General features: G+C 43.9%; 1 protein-coding gene across 1 annotated transcript in view; it reads right to left on the reverse strand.

Annotated features, from left to right (window-relative positions):
* The window catches only part of LOC126252336 (transmembrane protein 117-like), a 559,109-nt gene that overhangs the window by 116,918 nt on the left and 421,745 nt on the right, over nucleotides 1–20,446 (reverse strand). The window contains exon 9 of the mRNA XM_049953223.1: nucleotides 6,423–6,679. Within this exon, the coding sequence (XP_049809180.1) occupies nucleotides 6,423–6,679 (257 nt within the window). The remainder of the gene's footprint in view (nucleotides 1–6,422; nucleotides 6,680–20,446) is intronic.

The following is a 20,446-nucleotide window of genomic DNA, read 5'->3' on the forward strand; positions in this document are numbered from 1 at the left end:
AATACCTATACTCACAAATTCGCCGTTGGGATAGTAAAAGAGCAAGAGATCGAGTAACTGAGCTGGAGACACAGCTACCTTAGTAGCGTGCAGCACTCCTTTTCGCCCTCTTGTGGGTGTTGTCAAGTCAGGAACTCTACTTGACACCGAAACCGTTGGAGAGCCACCCTAATCCATAAGCGTTCAACCTCCACTCATGGCGAGTGGTGGGGGTTGAGTGACATGTCAGTCACCTGACAAGCCCAGCTGTGCCGTCCGTCGTAACTACACGACACACCCTCGTCAACACAGCGGCAGGGTCTTATTCGTCTATCTACAACACCCACCATGGTCCACAGGTTTAGTGTAGTATAGCTATAATGATTCAGTGTGTAAAAGGAAAACTTATGCAAGGGAAATAAGTTTTTCATTTAATAAAGAGGTAATATGTCGCTGTAAAGGAGCTTTCTGCAGACTTTAAATCGAAACAGTTCTTAAAGTTAATATCCTCTTCAGCTGCGATTACTGTGCAGTTGAAGAAGGCATCTTGCATTTTTTTAATGTGTAAAATATGAAAAAAGAGCGAAATTCTACACAGGGAACTAAAAATTGTTAATTACTGCTTACTCCTCTTGGTTCTAAGTTCTAAATTCCCTAAATGTGTTCATAAGTTCATTAGACTTTGTAAAGGAGATCTTTAATGGTAATTTAAATTCATGCTTGTTACCTAACTAGTTCTGTAGTAAGACAAACTTTGAATGACACAAAGTTGTATTTCTTTAGACTCATGACAATAAAATGAACAGACAAAAATGTTAAAAGTTTCGGGATGTTCACGTCCTGTCGAGAGTAACACAATACTCGAACCATACATGAGTTACGTGTTTGCTCAAATTTGGTACGTTAGAGCAGACGTTGTCGGACCTCTTTCGTGATGACGGGACAGTAGTTTGAATAGGGATAGCTGTTATCCCTGAAACAACCGGTTTTCGGTTACATCATTTTTTTCCATCGGTTTTTCCCACGCCAGTTTAACCTGACAGTTGAAATCGCTCAAAATAACGGGTTACTGAAATGAACGATTTTTGGTGCTTAATTCCTGTTATTTCCTGTAATAAACGCAGAAATCAAACGAAGATTGAACAGTTTTCACGCTCTCACTTTCAAGATACATAGAACCAAAATATTAAATTAAATAGGTACGTAAAAGAAACGTTAGTCCGTCCACCGTTCGCCAGTATTGAGGCTAATTTATTGAAACTCTGCTCGAAAATCATGTTATAATAGGGAATCATACCAATATTTGGCCATTACGAATTGTCAGCGCTAAAGGGTGAAAACTGAGGTTGAAGAACTCTGTTTTTCGTGTTAATTTGTCCATTTCCAAGGGCTACAAGCACGTAAAGGCATATATGTAGACAAGGCAGATCAGCTACTTTTTATTTTTATTGTATACTGAAAATGAATTGGTGTTAATTTTTTAATTTACTGCTGTTACCACAATTTCTTCCTCTTATTATTTCATACAAATGGCAGACAAATCTTAATCTTTTAAAGAGCATGGTACTTCATTGCCGCGACACTTCGTAAAAATATTTCCAAGTTAGGGTTTATGCATTCTGCAGCGAGAAACAACCGCATACACCACGTAGGGGTAAGTACTGCACACTGCACGTATCCGCGTACCTTAAGCCGCAACACACGGCATCAGGGACATTATAGTCTTGGCAACGTTGTACCAATTTTTCTGTCATGTGTTTGTTGCTAGTTTCTGTCGGAATTATTGTTAAAATACCACTGACCGCTTTTCTCAGTTTCTATAATGACACGATATTTCAAACTAATGCAAATTTTACGAATATAAATTACTCCTTTTTTAAAAAACACGAAAAATTGTAGTACTGCTGCTATGGCTAATCGATAGTTCGGTTTTTTACACGGTTGATAGCAAAAAATGAATAAAAAACACGTGTTATAACTTAATCGAGACCAAACAAATTCCGGAAGAAACCGGTTATTAAGAACTGAAATACCTTTATCGTGTTTAACCGGACGGTATTTCCCATCCCTAGATTTGAGGCGCCGTTACCTTATAACTGGTTGATCAAGTTTCACGCATGTTATGCCACTGAATTCCTGCTCAGAGGTTCTTTCCACACACACAATATATATATATATATATATAGTGTGTGGAAAGCAGTGTCTTGCAGCAGGTGTGACACCTGCTGCAAGACACTGCTAATATTCATTACCTCAGTACTGATTTTCTGCTTCAGTTTACAGTTTACAGAGCCTTTTGACTCTGTCCTAAGCCAGACATGGCACTAGTTTCACCAACTCCGACATAGTTCCATTAAAAATGAAGTCGTTGTCATAATTTGGCAGCCAGAAACATTAAAACTTACTTGCGTAGCTCGGAAACTTTACCACGCTACAATTTAGCTAAAACCGCGTCTCGATATACGTACTCGATCTGGACTAATCTGCGGTAGCCTGTGACAGCTGGCTCATGCTGTATATAAAACAACGTGAATTTAGTTTTGCCTCACGTTTCAGAATTTTGCACCCGCCAGCCTGAACCCATTGGTAAAAAATAAAGACTGAATTAAAATTTCTACCCTGAGGAAAAAAGAAACGATAATCTGGCTGACGAAATGCGCAGAGTTCTTACATCTGCATCATTACTCCGCAACTGATACTGAAATGTTTTGTAGAGAATTCACAGAACCAATTTCTGACTATCTCTCTAATAGCACGTTGAGAGAAATGAACACCTAAATTTCACCATGATTCCTTTTAATTAATAGCGATAGTTACTTCCGTCTACGTAGGTGAGAGTCAACAAAATTTTTTGGGATTTACCGTAACGAAAACAGCCTTTTTAAAATGACTGTCAACTCAACTCGTTGATCCTATCTGTGACACACTCTCCCCTGTTTCGCGATAATAAAAAAATAAGCTGCCCTTTGTGAACTTTCTCGTTGTCCTTCATCAGTACCATCTGATAAGGATCCCCTACATCTACAGCCATACTCCGCAAACCACCTTACGGTGTCTGGTGTAGGGTACTTTCGCGAATAGCTCTCGGCAAGACCGATTGCTCGCAACCCTATGTATGGACCCAAATCTCTCTAATTTTATTTTCATTGCCTTTTCGAGAGATATACTTAGGACGAAGAAATATCTTGGATGTTTCCTCTAAGAACATGTGCTCTCGGAAGTCTAATAGCAGAACCCATCGTAGCGTTTGCCACTGGAGTTGCCTGAGCACCTCCGTGGCGCTTTGGTGCTTGCAAAATGAACCTGGAACGAAACGCGCTGCTCTTCTTTGGATCTTCTCTATTTCATCTTAACAATCCTATCTGGGACGGATTCCACACTGACGAGAAAAATTCAGGTATTGGTCGAACGAAGGTTCTGTGACCTAGATTCTTTGTGCACTTCCTGGGGATTTTTCCAATAAACCTCAGTCTGACATGCGCCTTACTCGCGATTGATTTATGTGGTCGTTCTACTTCAGATTACCCCATACGCATATTCCTAGATATTTTATGGAAGTAGCTGCTCTCATCGATTGTTCTCCAATTGAGTAAACTTACTAGGAAGCGTCTTTTTGCCTGTGTATTTGCAGTGTTTTCTGTTTGCTAGAAACTCTTCAGTCCAATCACGCAGTTGGTCTGATATTCCGTACGCTTGTCTTTTGTTCATACCGCGCCGCAGTATTCCAGAAGAGCGGGAACAAGAGCAGTGAAGGCACTTTCTTTGGTGGACTTGTTGCATCTTTCAGGAGTTCTGCCAATAACATGCAGAGTTTGGTTTGCCTTTCCCTCTATATTTTCTGTGCGTTAGTTCCAGTTTAAGATATTTGACATTGTAAGTTATAGGTATTTTGTAGTACTTTAAATTCGCGTTATTTATCGTGTAAAGGAAATTTAACCGAATTGTTTTAGTTCTCTTATGGAGGACTCCACACTTTTGGCACTAAACAGATATCTTGACTGAATCATTTTGGAATTGATTTTGAAGTTCCGATAACTTTACTCGACGACAAATGACAGCATCATTTCTAACCAGTCTAACAAGGCGGCTCAAATTGTGTCCAGAATCGTTTATATAAGCTAACCGTCCAATACCTAGTTGGGGGAGGGGGGGAGGGGGGGAGGGAGGAGGGGGGAGGGGGGGAGGGGGGGGAAGAGTTAGTCTAAGGCCTCCTTTTGAAAATATCGTTCCGGCCGCTGGGGCTGAGTGGTTCTAGGCGTTTTAGTTCGGAACCTCTCTGCTGCTACGGTCGCAGGTTCGAATTCTGCCTCGGGAATGGATGTGTGTGAGGTCCTTAGTTTAGTTAGGTTTAAGTAGTTCTAAGTCTAGGGGACTGATGACCGCAGATGTTAAGTCCCATAGTGCTTAGAGCCATTTGAACCATTTTGAAAATATCGTAATCTACTCAGTTGCTATATATTTTAAAATTATGAAAAGAATGTTTATTGCTTATATTGGATTCTACTACCAAATACCATAAATGTTTAAAATTTTTCAGTTAAACTTAAGTCAAAAATTTAATTCCTAGTAGTCACTTTCCAGATCGAATGTCATATTCAGATTTTTCAGTTTCAGGACCTTACTTAGACGTTAACATCTCTTTAGAAGGAAGTAAAAGTCCACAAAAATTAATGAACTTCGCACTTTTAAAATTATTCTCGTGGTGCTCATAAAGTACCCAAAGGTTAGTAGTACACGTTATTGAAAATGCGTCGATGTCGATAAGAATGTGCTAAGAGGTATTTCCAGGTTCTTTCGCATCAGTATATCTTTAAAAAGTATGTTGTTAATAGTGGTCAACAACAATCAACGAATTTTTTTAATAACTTTTTGCGGTCGGCGTAAAGTACCCACCTCCCCCACCCTGCTAATGTGTCTTAGGGAAAACGCTTTGGTACTGCTAGGGTTAAGAACAGCAGAGGGTTTATACGAGGGGGGACCCAAAAGAAACCGGACTCAAAGAGGGCGCTGCCACTCGTAGACGTAGAGCAGGGTTCTCACGCTAGGTGGTGTTAGCAGAGACCTTCATGAAACAGCTGTGCAGAAGGCGTCAGTGTAGAGCTGAACGTGTAAGTGTGGTATTGTGTTTCTCTGACTGTTGGCGGGTTACCTCTGCGAAGTCGTTATGGCAACCTTAAAAGAACAAAGAGTGTGTGTGAAATTTTGTTTCCTGCTTAAAAGAACTGCAACGGAGACACAACAAATGCTTCAGGAAGCTTTCCAGGAGGACGCTATGAGCCGCACACAGGTTTTCGAGTGGTTTGGGCGCTTTAAACGTGGTGAGATGTGTGTTGAAGACCAAGCTCGTTCTGGACGCCCTTCTGCATCGTGAAATGAGGAGAACATTGAAAAGGTCCGCCAAAAGATCAACGAGGAAAGTCGCCAAACGATCGACCAAATTTCAGCACAGACAGGAATCAGTTGCAGCTCGTTCCAGCGGATTTTGAGTGAGGATTTGCACATGTGACGTGTTGCTGTTAAATTTGTTCCGCGCCTTCTCACACAGGAGCAAAACACCATCCGCATGAATGTGTGTCAGGACTTGGAAACAGAGACTGCACATGATACAAACTTCTTGAACAAAGTCATTACAGGGGATGAGAGTTGGTGTTACGGGTATGACCCAGAAACCAAGCAAGCGTCAAGCCAGTGGAGGACTCCCAACTCTCCCAGACCAAAAAAAGCAAGGCAAGTGAAGTCAAATGTGAAGACAATGATCATTGTCTTTTTATGTTCGTGGCCAGACTGTTAACCAGCACTTTTACTTGGATGTTTTAAGGCGTCTGCGAGAGGATGTGAGGAGGAAACGCCCGGAACTTTGGCGATCAGGTGACTGGTTTCTGCTCACGACAACGCTCCAGCACACACGGCCTTACGAGTGACCCACTATTTGGCATCTCAGAGGTGGTCTGTCGTTCCCCACGCTCCGTATTCGCCGGACCTAGCACCGTGCGACTTTTTCCTATTTCCACGAAGGAAAAAAAAAACGCTAAAAGGGGAGCGTTATGACGATGTGGAGGCGGTAAAAACAGCTTCGCAAAGGGCACTGGACAATATCAAACTTGAAGAGTTCCAAACATGCTTCCAACAGGGGAAAAAGAGACTTGACAAGTGCATCGCATGTAATGGAGAGTATTTTGAAGGTGCCTGAAGTAATTTTGTAAAAAGGTTCAGCAATAAATGTTTTATACAACAATCCCGTTTCTTTTGGGTCCCCCCTCGTACCACCTCTGCGGGGAACTCCGGATATCACCTTGTTGTCATTAGATGACTTCCTGTCGATTATTAGGAACTGTGGCCTTTCTGACAGGAAAGGATGAGGATAACATAGAAAAATCATCCATCCTTTCTGCAGTCAAAATGAAGTAGACAAAGGCAGAGGGCGAGCTGCTGTGGCGACTGACCGGTGGTGGAGAGGAAGTCTTGGTTGAGGTGGTCCCAGCTGATCCAGTCGCTGACGATGAGCGTGACGACGACGGCGGTGGCGACGACGGAGCCGACCCAGAAGAGCAGGATGCGCGGCACGTTGGAGCGGCGCCAGACGGCGCGCGCGCGCCGCGCCCACTGCGGGTACAGGTTGTCCTGCAGCATCATGTCCGTCACCATCAGCGCCGTGATCAGGTCGCCCAGCCACGTGCCGCACGCCGCCGCCTTCATCACGCTGCAACACGCCACCAGCCGCCTCTGCTGCACCGCTCATACCACAACTACACTGAAGCAGAGATATGTAACAGGCAGAATACGGCGCTGCGGTTGGCAACGTCTGGGAGGGACAACAAGTGTCTGGCGCATTTTTTAGATCGGTTACTGCTGCTGCAATGTCAGGTTATCAAGATTTAAGTGTGTTTGAACGTGATGTTATAGTCGGCGCACGAGCGATGGGACACAGAATCTCCGAGGTGGCGATGAAATGGGGATTTTCCCGTACGACCATCACACGAGTGTATCGTGAACGTCAGGAATCCGGTAAAACATCAAATCTCCGACATCGTTGTGGCTGGAAAAAGATCCTGCAAGACAGGGACCAACGACGACTGCAGAGAATCGTTCAATGTTACAGAAGTGCAACCCTTCCGCAAACTGCTGTAGATTTCAACGTTGGGCCATCAGCAAGTGTCAGTGTGCAAATCATTGAACAAAACATCATTGATATGGGCATTCGGAGCCGACGGCCCACTCGTCTACCCTTGATAACTGCACAACACAAAGCTTTACACCTCGCCTGGGGCCGTCAACAGCTACATTGGACATTGCCTGGTCGGTAGAGTCTCGTTTCTAATTGTATCGAGTGGTTGGAAGTGTGCGGGTACGGAGATAACCTCATGAATCCACGGACCCTGCACATTAGCAGGGGATTGTTCAAGCTGGTAGAGACTCTGTAATGGTGTGGGGCGTGTGCAGTTGGAGTGATGTGGGACCCTGATAAGTCTAAATAAGACTTTGACAGGTGACACGTACGTAATCATCCTGTCTCATCACCTGCATCCATTCATGACAGATAAATAAAAACATCTACAGCCGTCCTTATGATTTTTTTTTAATTGTGTCGCTACCAGCCGGCCGCTGAGGCCGAGCGTTTCTAGACGCTACAGTCCGGAACCGCGCTGCTGCTACGATCGCAGGTTCGAATCCTGCCTCGGGCATGGATGTGTGTGATGTGCTTAGGTTAGTTACGTTTAAGTAGTTCTAAGTCTAGGGGACTGATGACCTCAGATGTTAAGTCCCATAGTGCCTAGAGCCATTTTAACCATTTTTTTTGTCGCTACCAGTTTCAACGCTTCATTGCATCATCTTCAGGCTGTTTTTCATGCGATACAAGTTTATATGATCCCCATGTATAACACATCAGTTGCCAGCGTTAGTGGATACGCAGATAATGTGTCAGCACTCCAACCATCAACTTCTAGTAATGCTGGCAACTGATGTGTTATGCATGGGGATCATATCAACCTGTATCGCATCAAAAACAGCCTGAAGATGACGCACTGAAGCGTTGAAACTGGTAGCGAAAAAAAAAAACAATGGTTAAAATGGCTCTAGGCACTATGGGACGTAACATCTGAGGTCATCAGTCCCCTAGACTTAGAACTACTTAAACCTAACTAATCTAAGTACATCACACACATCCATGCCCGAGGCAGGATTCGAACCTGCGATCGTAGCACCAGCGCGGTTCCGGACTGTAGCGCCTAGAAACGCTCGGCCTCAGCGGCCGGCAGGTAGCGACAAAATAAAAAAAAATCATAAGGATGGATGTAGGTGTTTTTATTTATTTGTCACGATAGTAAACGGCCGTCGCCCCAGAGACCTCCTGCTAAAAGGATGGACATACAAAAATGCATCCATTCATGTCCATTGTGCATTTCGACAGACTTGAGCAATTCCAGCACGACAATACGATACCCCGCGCGTTTAGAATTCCTACAGAGAGGCTCCAAGAACACTCTTCTGAGTTTAAACACTTCCGCTGGGCACCAAACTCCCCAGGCATGAACATTATTGAGCGTATCTGGGAAGCCTCCAACGTGCTGTTCAGAAGAGATCTCCACCCTCTCGTACTCTTACGGATTTATGGACAGCCCTGCAGGACTCATGGTGTCAGTTCCCTCCAGCACTACTTCAGACATTAGTCGAGTCCATGCCACGTCGTGTTGCGGCACTTCTGCGTGCTCGCGGGGGCTCTACACAATATTAGGCATGTATACCAGTTTCTCTGGCTCTTCAGTGTATAGTTACATTTATACGCCTTGAGCAACTGTGAAGTGCATGGTAGAAGGTACTGTGCCAGTTATTAGGGCTTTTTCCCGGTATGGAACACAGGAAAGTTGTTGATTAAATGCCTCTGTGGGTGCTGTAATTAATCTAATTTTATCCTCACGATTCCTGCGGGAGCGATATGTTGCGGAATGTTCCTAGAACTGGTTCTTGGAACTTTGTTACTACAGTTCGTCTGTATTGTTTCTGTCTGTCTTCAAGAATGTGAGAGTTCAGTTCTTTCACCATCTCACAAGAGAACATTCAGAAGTGTCAATAAACGATCTTGATGAAACTTCCAGAATGAGATTTTCACTCTGCAGCGGAGTGTGCGCTAATATGAAACTTCCTGGCAGATTAAAACTGTGTGCTCGACCGAGACTCGAACTTGGGACCTTTGCCTTTCGCGGGCAAGTGCTCTACCAACTGAAACTTGATGAAACTTGTCGGATGTGTAGAAGGGGCAAAGTAGTGGGATAATTTTTTTTTTTGTTTGTATCCAGTTTCACTCTTAAGGAGTAAAAAACACCCCAAATGATAATCTGGCGTTTTCAAAAGATGTTATGTAAAATGTTTTTCATTTAAAAGTTGATATGTAATTTATGTTCTTGAAGACTGTATAATCAATTTTTGTGAAAATTAGAAATTTTACAAAACACCCCACCACATCACTTAATTGATAAATGAAAACTTTTGTTACAGCATAAATTAAAGAAGCTTTCAAGCCACGTACATCCCTACGTAATGCTGTCTACGTCCCTTGGCTGTACATGTACTCCCGAGCCCTTTGGTATCACCAGATGAACAAATTCCTTGTCCTCAAGTACGTACGATGCTGTAAACGTTTCTTTTACACTGACCACCGCAAGAATCTAACAATACCTTTCAGATATCTTTTGACCTGGTAAGACCTTTTACCAGATTTTGATGCTATCACAATGACATTTGGGACTTCAAAAAGAGATTCTAGGTTCAAGCTCACTATCAGTTTCTTTTAAAACTATGAGAAGGAGAGTGGCATGTGTGGAAAAACCGTTTTGAGCGCCGTACCCAAGTAAAGAAGAAGATGGCTCAAGTACAGCCGTGGAACGTATACGGCTTTCGATGTTGGAAGAGCTTTCTGATAAGATTTTCAAGAGATGATTTTCAGATCCAGTTGTGTTGAATGATTATGATGTAAGTCTGCATTTGATAAACGATACAATCTAGCTGCGGTCACTAGCATACAAGCAATTCTCTTAACCAAGCCTTACCATAGTACTGAAATATATCTGATAGGAGCCAGGATATTTAAAGGATCACCCGTGACAATTTGAAACACTGCTGAATTTTGTCTTATTTGTCTTCTCCGTTGTCTATATTACGTGAAAAAAATTGGTTCATTTTATGTGCACTGTACAAAAAATATGTTTTAAGCATTTCTTTACAGATTATCGTAATTATTTTCTATCTGAATAATGAGTTACTTATAGTATTCAGTCAACAAAATGCACGTATGTGAAACGGTAAACTAAAAAAACCATGAATGTAAAACATGGAATAATAATTTAAACCATAAAACAAATATAAATCAAATTAGTAATTAGGATAGTAATGAATTTTTATTTATTGCTGAAACAAAAGTTTTCATTTCTCAAAATTAATTAATGGTGAAGGGTATTTTGCAAAATTTCAAATTATTATAAAAGTTGATTATACAGTTTTCAAGGACATTAATTACAAATCAACTTTAATTGAAAACGTGTTTAATATATCATCATTTCGAATATATCCCCTCTATACGTAAAATACCGAATTACCTCCCGGTTTGTTTTACCCCTTGAAAGTGAAGCTGGGCGTAAAAAAATACTTATTGCACTATTTTGCGCTCTTTACGCACCCGCCATGTTTGATCAAGATCGTTTATTGACACTTGGGAATGTTTCCTTCTCAGCGATACTATCTCGCTGGTGAAACAAACTTGTGATAATTCCTACTGCCCTTCAATATCCCCTTCTAGTTCTACTTCGTACGGGTTCCACACACTTGAGCAACGTTCCAGGATGAGTGATTTGTCAGCAGTCTCCTTTGTAGACTGATTGCATTTCCCCAGTATTCTACCAATAAATTGAAGTATACTACCTGCTTTACTCACGATTGAGACTATGTCAGCGTTCCACTTCATTTACTTAGTGTTACATCCAAGTATTTGTATGAGTTTACTGATTCCAACTGCGACTCACAATTTTTTTTTTCGTTTTGTGATGTGTACGATATTAGATTTTCGAGCATTTAAAGCAAGTTGCTAATAATTCTCCACTTTAAAATATTATCAGAGTCTGACTGAATATTTGTACAGCTTCTTTCAGATTGCATTTCCTCATAGATAATTGCATCACATGCAAAAATGACTGAGGTTACTATTAATATTAATATACATTAATTACTATTAATATAGAATATGAACAGCAGGAAACCCAACACACTTCCCTGGGGTACACCCGAAGTAACTTCTACATCTGTCGATGACTCTCTATCCAAGAAACACGCTGCACCCTCCCTGCCAAGACATCTTCAATCCAGTCACATACTTCGTCTGATACCACATATGATCGTGCTCTTGATGATAAGTGTAGGTGTGGTGGTGAGTCAAATGATTTTCGGAAATGGAGAAATTCAGCATCTACCTGCCTGTCTTGATCCATGGCTTTCAGGATGTCATGGGAGAAAAATGAGAGTTGAGTTTCACATGATCTATGTTTCGAAATCCACGCTGGCTGGCATGGAGGTGGTCGTTCTGTTCGAGACCCCTCATTATGTTTGAGCTCAGGATATGTTCTACGATACTACAACAAATTGGTGTCAAGGATATTGGATGGTAGTTTTATGGATCACTTCTACTACCCATTTTGTAGGCAGGTGTGACAGCGCTTTCTTCCAGCTTCCGGGTTCAGTTTTTTGTTAGAGATATCTGACAGATTATAGTTACCAGAGGGGCTTACTCAACCGCGAATTGTGTATAGATTTTGACAGAGATTTTATGCGGCCCTGGGGCTTTGTTCAGTTTTAATGATTTGAGCTTTTTCTCAAAGCCAGTGATACTAATATCTATTTCACTCATCTTTTCAGTGCTATGAGAATTAAATTAGTACAATGCTTCAGGTTGTTCTTTTGAAAAGCAACATTTGAAAACAGAGTTTTATGTTTTTGCTTTGCTATACGCAGTTTCAGTTCCTGTTTCGTCCATGACTGACTGGACTCTAGCTTTAGTGCCACTGACAGCCTTTACATATGACCAGAATTTCTTTGATTTTGTGAAAGATGACTTGACATTATTCAGTGAGGACTTCACGTATTGGACTGCCAAAGCCGTTTCATTCAGCATCTTTCTATAACACTATGCTTTGCTTTATACCTATTCTGCAGCAGTCTCTGTTTCTTAAGAAGTTTTTTTTACCATGGAGGATCCCTCCCACTGTGAACTTCCTGTTGGGTACATACACTCCTGGAAATGGAAAAAAGAACACATTGACACCGGTGTGTCAGACCCACCATACTTGCTCCGGACACTGCGAGAGGGCTGTACAAGCAATGATCACACGCACGGCACAGCGGACACACCAGGAACTGCGGTGTTGGCCGTCGAATGGCGCTAGCTGCGCAGCATTTGTGCACCGCCGCCGTCAGTGTCAGCCAGTTTGCCGTGGCATACGGAGCTCCATCGCAGTCTTTAACACTGGTAGCATGCCGCGACAGCGTGGACGTGAACCGTATGTGCAGTTGACGGACTTTGAGCGAGGGCGTATAGTGGGCATGCGGGAGGCCGGGTGGACGTACCGCCGAATTGCTCAACACGTGGGGCGTGAGGTCTCCACAGTACATCGATGTTGTCGCCAGTGGTCGGCGGAAGGTGCACGTGCCCGTCGACCTGGGACCGGAGCGCAGCGACGCACGGATGCACGCCAAGACCGTAGGATCCTACGCAGTGCCGTAGGGGACCGCACCGCCACTTCCCAGCAAATTAGGGACACTGTTGCTCCTGGGGTATCGGCGAGGACCATTCGCAACCGTCTCCATGAAGCTGGGCTACGGTCCCGCACACCGTTAGGCCGTCTTCCGCTCACGCCCCAACATCGTGCAGCCCGCCTCCAGTGGTGTCGCGACAGGCGTGAATGGAGGGACGAATGGAGACGTGTCGTCTTCAGCGATGAGAGTCGCTTCTGCCTTGGTGCCAATGATGGTCGTATGCGTGTTTGGCGCCGTGCAGGTGAGCGCCACAATCAGGACTGCATACGACCGAGGCACACAGGGCCAACACGCGGCATCATGGTGTGGGGAGCGATCTCCTACACTGGCCGTACACCACTGGTGATCGTCGAGGGGACACTGAATAGTGCACGGTACATCCAAACCGTCATCGAACCCATCGTTCTACCATTCCTAGACCGGCAAGGGAACTTGCTGTTCCAACAGGACAATGCACGTCCGCATGTATCCCGTGCCACCCAACGTGCTCTAGAAGGTGTAAGTAAACTACCCTGGCCAGCAAGATCTCCGGATCTGTCCCCTATTGAGCATGTTTGGGACTGGATGAAGCGTCGTCTCACGCGGTCTGCACGTCCAGCACGAACGCTGGTCCAACTGAGGCGCCAGGTGGAAATGGCATGGCAAGCCGTTCCACAGGACTACATCCAGCATCTCTACGATCGTCTCCATGGGAGAATAGCAGCCTGCATTGCTGCGAAAGGTGGATATACACTGTACTACTGCCGACATTGTGCATGCTCTGTTGCCTGTGTATATGTGCCTGTGGTTCTGTCAGTGTGACCATGTGATGTATCTGACCCCAGGAATGTGTCAATAAAGTTTCCCCTTCCTGGGACAATGAATTCACGGTGTTCTTATTTCAATTTCCAGGAGTGTATATATCCATGGCATGGTCAACTATTCTTTTAAACTTGCGCCATAGTTCCTGTGGTTGCTCCTATCCTGAGCTAAGAGTTTCAAGTTTCTCATGGAGGTATGACACTATTCTTTGTCTGCCAATACTTGCTGAACGTATAACTCTTTCTACTTGTTTTAGTTGCTCTTGGTCTTCTGCAGGGCTACTCGTAAATGGCTCCAGGTTTCCAGGATGTGACTGTGCGAAAACCGCGACATACAGAAACATGTAAAGTACACTCCTTGATCAAAAGTATGCAGGAGTGCTGTGTGTTGAGCAGTTGACCACTGAATGTCACAAAAGACGGACCTTACAGTATAAAAGAGGGCGAGTCGTATTGCATTGGCAGTAGAGAAGCAGCAACAGGTTAATGGGTCGGTCAGGAGAGCCCAGTCATTCCGAACGTGGACCAGTCATTGGATGTCACCTGAGTAACAAATCGATAAGGGACATTTCCACCCATCTAAAGTTGCCACGTCGACTGTTGGTGACAGGACTGTGGACTGGAAACGCGAAGGAACATCCACAGCTAAATCAAGAAATGACAGACTTATTGTGCTGACAGATAGGGACCATTGAGTACGACGGATGGTGGCTGTATAACGTTACATGCCATCATGTGCAATACCAACACCGAAGTACAGAGACGGTGGTGTTATGGTATGGTGACGTTTCTTGTGGTTAGCGTATGGCTGCTTTATTGCACTTTAGAAAAAGGCAGATACGGAAGGATATGAAGACATTTTACAGCATTGTGTACTAAATACAATAGGGAGTCAGTTCAGAGACTATCATCGTTTGTAACAGGATGACAATGGAACTATAGTGTCCTGCTGTTGGCGGGAAAGAACGAACGATCAAGTTTAAACACACTTTATTACAACTAAAACGCCTTCTTGGCGTGCACTAATTTCCAAACGTAAGAACAAGAAGCACAACAATTCTTGATCAGATAATAGTACAAAACAATGAAAAGAAAATAATAACCAAAATACTACTCTACACAACTACAAAGATACAACTTTCCACTGAAGACCACGGCGAGTGTCTACTATGCTAGAGTCGGCGTAGGTATTGGCCGGATCTGTCCTAGCTGTAGGTACACAGCCGGTCTGACTCTGCTGGCGTGCTTATAACGCCGATTCGGCAGAGTGCTACACGTAGGCACATTAGTTCCAATTGGTGGATCTCTGTCACTTGGCTTTTCACGAAGTAGTTCCTTGTTTATGCGGAAAGTCTGTTGTTGTTTACATCCACTGGCGATGTTTCAATCTGAGCTCTTGAAGGGCGGTCGGCAGCCCACCTTGCTTGTCTGTTGTGCGGGCCCTCTAACTGATAAGGGGCTGCTACGACAGGAATGCATCCTGTCACATAGTAGCATCTGTGAGGCAATGGTTTGCAGACAATAACATTTCTGGAATGGACTGTTCTGCCCAGAGTCTCGACTTAAGCCCAACAGAACAGTTTTGGGATGAATTAGAATACTGACATCACTCCAGATCTCTGCATCCAACTTCACTACCATCTTTGGTTTTGGCTCTTGAGGATGAATGGGCTGTCATTACTCCACATACATTCAGACATGTCATTGTAGAGTGGACAGATATCATATTCTTGTCCAGCAGCAGATGTACAGATACTTTTGATTACATAGTTTACCAGTGCATAGAGTACCTCCAGGTTTCGCCTCGTAATACGCGCCATTGTATATTTGCATTTGGAAGCAGGAGTTTCAAAACACGTAGACAAGTCAGCCACTCCACACTGTCCACCGAATTAGTTCACACCTGCAGCGAGGCAGCCAGGCAACAGATTTCCAAAGAGAACTACTGTCGTGCCTTCATGGGCAATTCAGAAGCTCCAGTGATTTCCGTGTACGTATTAACGTTTGCCACGTTACAAATGGTGCCAATACTGAGCTCCTGAAATGTAAGTTGAAAACTTGGAGAGATGCTCTGTCTATTCATGTGTGTTTATTTTCTGTATATCTTGTAGTTGTTAATTAACTAAATTCTGTTTTTTGCCTTGTTTCACAAATTTTATTATGGTTACTGCACAACCTAGGTTTCGAGATATCAGCGCATTTTCAAGTGCATTACTGATTCCAAAGATAATAATGCAAAGATAAACATGATAATAAGGCAAAGATAGTCATCTCAACTTAACACATCTATCCTTGGCTTAATGTAAAATTACGTCAATGACCATTTCTCTTTTTTTTCCTGTTGTCGTGCAGTCGTCTTCTGGAACCCTGTATAAGCTTTACTTAGCCTTTCGTTTGTCTCGTCCTCACTGACGTTGAAGTGCTTCCGTGTCTATGTAAGTCCATCCCTTCTTCTCTGTAATCTCACATTCTTCATGAAAATAGCTTTACTAAGTTCCCTGTTTCATAAACCGAACTTAATTGTCATGTTAAGCCAGCCACGATTATCGAAATCATAGTTATACAATTTTGACAATGTGCCCATTCTTCATTAAATACATTTTTAAAACTAAGTCTCAGGTTTTTATTTAAGCAAATTCAAAATCAATGTATAGAACTGTGCCTCCTACCAAAGAACATTTTACCAGAAGCGTTTATATTTTTACGTATACTGATTTACAAATTTCTCGGATAATTTTCGGAAAATAAAATAGCAAGAAAGCAATTTAAAAGCAGCTAGAAATTCTAGAAAACTGTAAGCTTTGGTTACCACAGGATACTTTACAGTTGCTCGCTTGAGGGCTTACTGACTGATCGACTGCTGAGAAGACTACAGCCAAGTCAGCAACAAATCCGATACGATTTGTGAGTCCGTAGGTAGAACTGCCAAAGCACAGGAAGTTGAGCAAGGTAAGATAGGAACGGAATAATTATTTGGATAAAAGTAATTTTTTCTGATAACACGCTTTTATATCGAACTTAAAAAGTGTAAAATAGTTTTTCCCAGTCATATACAATTTCGAAATTGGTGATAGTGAATTTTTAGGAGATGTCAAAATATTTTTATGATTTATGAGGAAAGTGGGTAACATGCTGCAGATAATGGTTAGGAGGTGATCTCTTCACTCATCAACTACGTGCACAGTGTTGACACATGCATGGGTTAGCGATATGTACATATGCAGATGGCGTTAGTATAGCCTGCACGAGGTAAAAAGTTGTCATTTATACGCAAGTGATTTACGTGAAACAGTTTCCAACTTGAAACTTCCTGGCAGATTAAAACTGTGTGCCCGACTGAGACTCGAACTCGGGACCTTTGCCTTTCGCGGGCAAGTGCTCTACCATATGAGCTACCGAAGCACGACTCACGCCCGGTCCTCACAGCTTTACTTCTGCCAGTATCTCGTCTCCTCTGCCAGGAAGTTTCATATCAGCGCACACTCCGCTGCAGAGTGAAAATCTCATTCTGGGTTTCCAACTTGATTATGGCCACATTACGGAATTAACAGACTCTGAACGCAGAATAGTGGTTGGAGCTAGATGCTTGAAACATTCCATTTCGGAGATCGTTAGAGAATTCAATATTCTGAGATCCACAGTGTCAAGAGTGTGCCAAGAATACCAAATTTCAGGCGTTACCTCTCACCACTAACACTGCAGTGGCCGACGGCTTTCACTTAAAGACCAAGAGCAGCTGTGTTTGCCTAGAGTTTTCAGTGCTAACAAACAAAACACTGGGTGAAATAACCGCAGAAATCAATGTGAGACGTATTTTGAGAGTGTCTGTTAGGGAAATACGGCGAATTTGACTTTAACGGGCTACGGCAGTAGACGGCCGACACGAGTGTCTTTGCTAGCAGCACGATATCGCCTGCTGCGCTTCTCCTGGGCTCGTGACCAAATTGATTTGACTCTACACGATTAGAAAACCGTGGCTTGATCAGATGAGTCCCGATTTCAGTTAGTAAGAGCTGACGTTAGGGTTCGAGGGTGGTGCAGATCCCACGAAGCCATGGACCCAAGTTGTCAACAAGGCACTGTGCAAGCTGGTGATGGCTCCATAATGGTGTGGGCTGTGTATGCATGGAATGGACTGGGACCTCTGGTCCAACTGAACCGATCATTCACTAGAAATGTTATGTTGGGTTACTTTGAGATGATTTGCAGCGGTTCATGGACATCCTGTTCCCAAACAACGATGGAATGTTTGGGGGTGACAGTGCACCATGACGCGAGCCACAGTGGTTCGCCTTTGGTTTTGAGAACATTCTGGACAGTTCGAGCGAATGATTTGGCCACCCAGATCGTCCGATATGAATCCCATCGAACATTTATGGCACATAATCGAGAGATGAGCTCTCGCACAAAAGCCTGCATCGGCAACGCTTTCGCAATTATGGACAGCTATAGAGGCACCACGACTGAATATTTCTGGAGGGGATTTCCAACGACTTATTGAATCCATACGACGCCGCATTGGTTCACTAAGCCGGGTCGACTCGATATTAGAGGGTATCCCATGACTTTTGTCACCTCAGTGCACTGCATGCGCACCATATTTAGCGCTATAAATATTTCAACAATTTTCATAGCTATTTACATAACTATCTGATTGGGTTTAGGAATCGGTTGGAAATAGGAGAAATTATTTTGTGCTTTTTTGTATGATGTAAAACGTACTATATTAAAACGTTTGGTTTTATTCAAGTAATTATTTTTTGTTTTTTAATCTTGTGTGTGTGAAACTTTTCAATCGATTCAACCCTCTTGATGAGATTACAACAGCGACATGTGGTGAACTTCAAGTTTACTAGAGAGATTCGAGCTCACTCAGAGGCATATCAGCAACCGTTCTTCTTGCGAACTACACTCATCAAAAGAAGTTTTACAGCACCCTGGTTCCCTGAGCTCCTGAAGATAGACGTTGACTACGGGTATTGTATTAAGACACAGTCCCTTCCAGTCGTGGACTGTGCGGCTGGTCCTGGCGGAGGTTCGAGTCCTCCCTCGGGCATGGGTGTGTATGTTTGTCCTTAGGATGGTTTAGTTTAAGTAGTATGTAAGCTTAGGGACTCATGACCTTAGCAGTTAAGTCCCATAAGGTTTCACACACATTTGAACATTTTTGAACAGTCCCTTCGACTGTTTAGAGATGTCACCAAACCCGCCCTCTGATGTAAACAACCTTGCATGAGCAGCGCCTTTTAGTCGGAGAGGGTCCGACAGCCGATCAGTTCCACTTATTCTACCAGGAAGGAGGTATGCGGCTCGTGTTATCTGTAGTTCAACCATGCCTAGATGGTCAGTATCGCAGTTCGATCGCTTCCGCATTGTTACTTTGTGCCAGGAAGGGCTCTCAACAAGCGAAGTGTCCAGGCGTCTCAGAGTGAACGAAAGCAATGTTGTTCGGATGTGGAGGAGATACGGAGAGACAGGAACTGTCGGTGACATGCCTCGCTGAGGCCGCCCAAGGGCTACTACTGCAGTGCGCTACCTACGGATTATGCATCGGAGAAACCCTGACAGCAACGCCACCATGTTGAATAATGCTTTTCGTTTAGCCACAGGACGTCGTGTTACGACTCAAACTGTGCACAATAGACTGCATGATGCGCAACTTCACTCCCGACGTCCATGGCGAGGTCCATCTTTGTAACCACGGCGCCGTGCAGCGCGGTACAGATGGGCCCAACAACATGGCGAACGGACCGCTCAGGATTGGCATCACGTTCACTTCACCTATCAGTGTCGCATATGTCTTCAACAAGACAATCGTCGGTGATGTGTTTGGAGGCAACCCGGTCAGGCTGCATGCCTTAGACACACTGTCCGGCGAGTGCAGCAAGTTGGAGGTTCTCTGCTGTTTTGGGGTGGCATTATGTGGGGCCGACGTACGCCACTCGTGGTCATGAAAGGCGCCGTAACGGCTGTACGAGACGTGAATACCATCCTCCGACCGATAGTGCAACCATATCGGCAGGATACTGGCAAGGCATTCGTTTCATGGACAACAATTCGCGCCCCCATCGTGCACATCTTGTGAATGACTAGTGGGCAGCATGTTCTCCAGAAATGAACCCTATTGAAGATGCCTGGGATAGATTGAAAAGGACTGTTTATGGACGACGTAACCCACCAACCACTCTGAGGAATCTACGCCGAATCGCCGTTGAGGAGTGGGACAAGCCGGCCGCGGTGGTCTCGCGGTTCTAGGCGCGCAGTCCGGAACCGTGCGACTGCTACGGTCGCAGGTTCGAATCCTGCCTCGGGCATGGCTGTGTGTGATGTCCTTAGGTTAGTTAGGTTTAAGTAGTTCTAAGTTCTAGGGGACTGATGACCACAGCAGTTGAGTCCCATAGTGCTCAGAGCCATTTGAACCAACCATTTGAGTGGGACAATCTGGACTGACAGTGCCTTGATGAACTTGTGGATAGTATGTCACGACGAATACAGGCATGCATCAATGCAAGAGGACATGCTACTGGGTATTAGAGGTACCAGTGTGTACAGCAACCTGGACCATCATCTCTGAAGGTCTCGCTGTATGGTGGTACATCAATATGTGATTTTCATGACCAATAAAAAGGGCGGAAATGATGTTTCTGTTGGTCTCTACTCCAATTTTCTGTACAGGTTCCGGAACTCTCGGAACCGAGGTGATGCAATACTTTTTTTGATGTGTGTATTTGCGATTGGAACACGCAATGGGGGAACTAGCAGTGTTACACGAAGTACCGTCCATATCACACCAGACAAGAAGGCAGTTGATATTGTATTGTCAGCCAATTCTAGCTATGCTGAATGTTTCAATCTCTAGCTATTCGGAA

Source organism: Schistocerca nitens, chromosome 4 (assembly GCF_023898315.1).
Source record: "Schistocerca nitens isolate TAMUIC-IGC-003100 chromosome 4, iqSchNite1.1, whole genome shotgun sequence".
In the NCBI taxonomy this organism is placed as follows: domain Eukaryota; kingdom Metazoa; phylum Arthropoda; class Insecta; order Orthoptera; family Acrididae; genus Schistocerca; species Schistocerca nitens.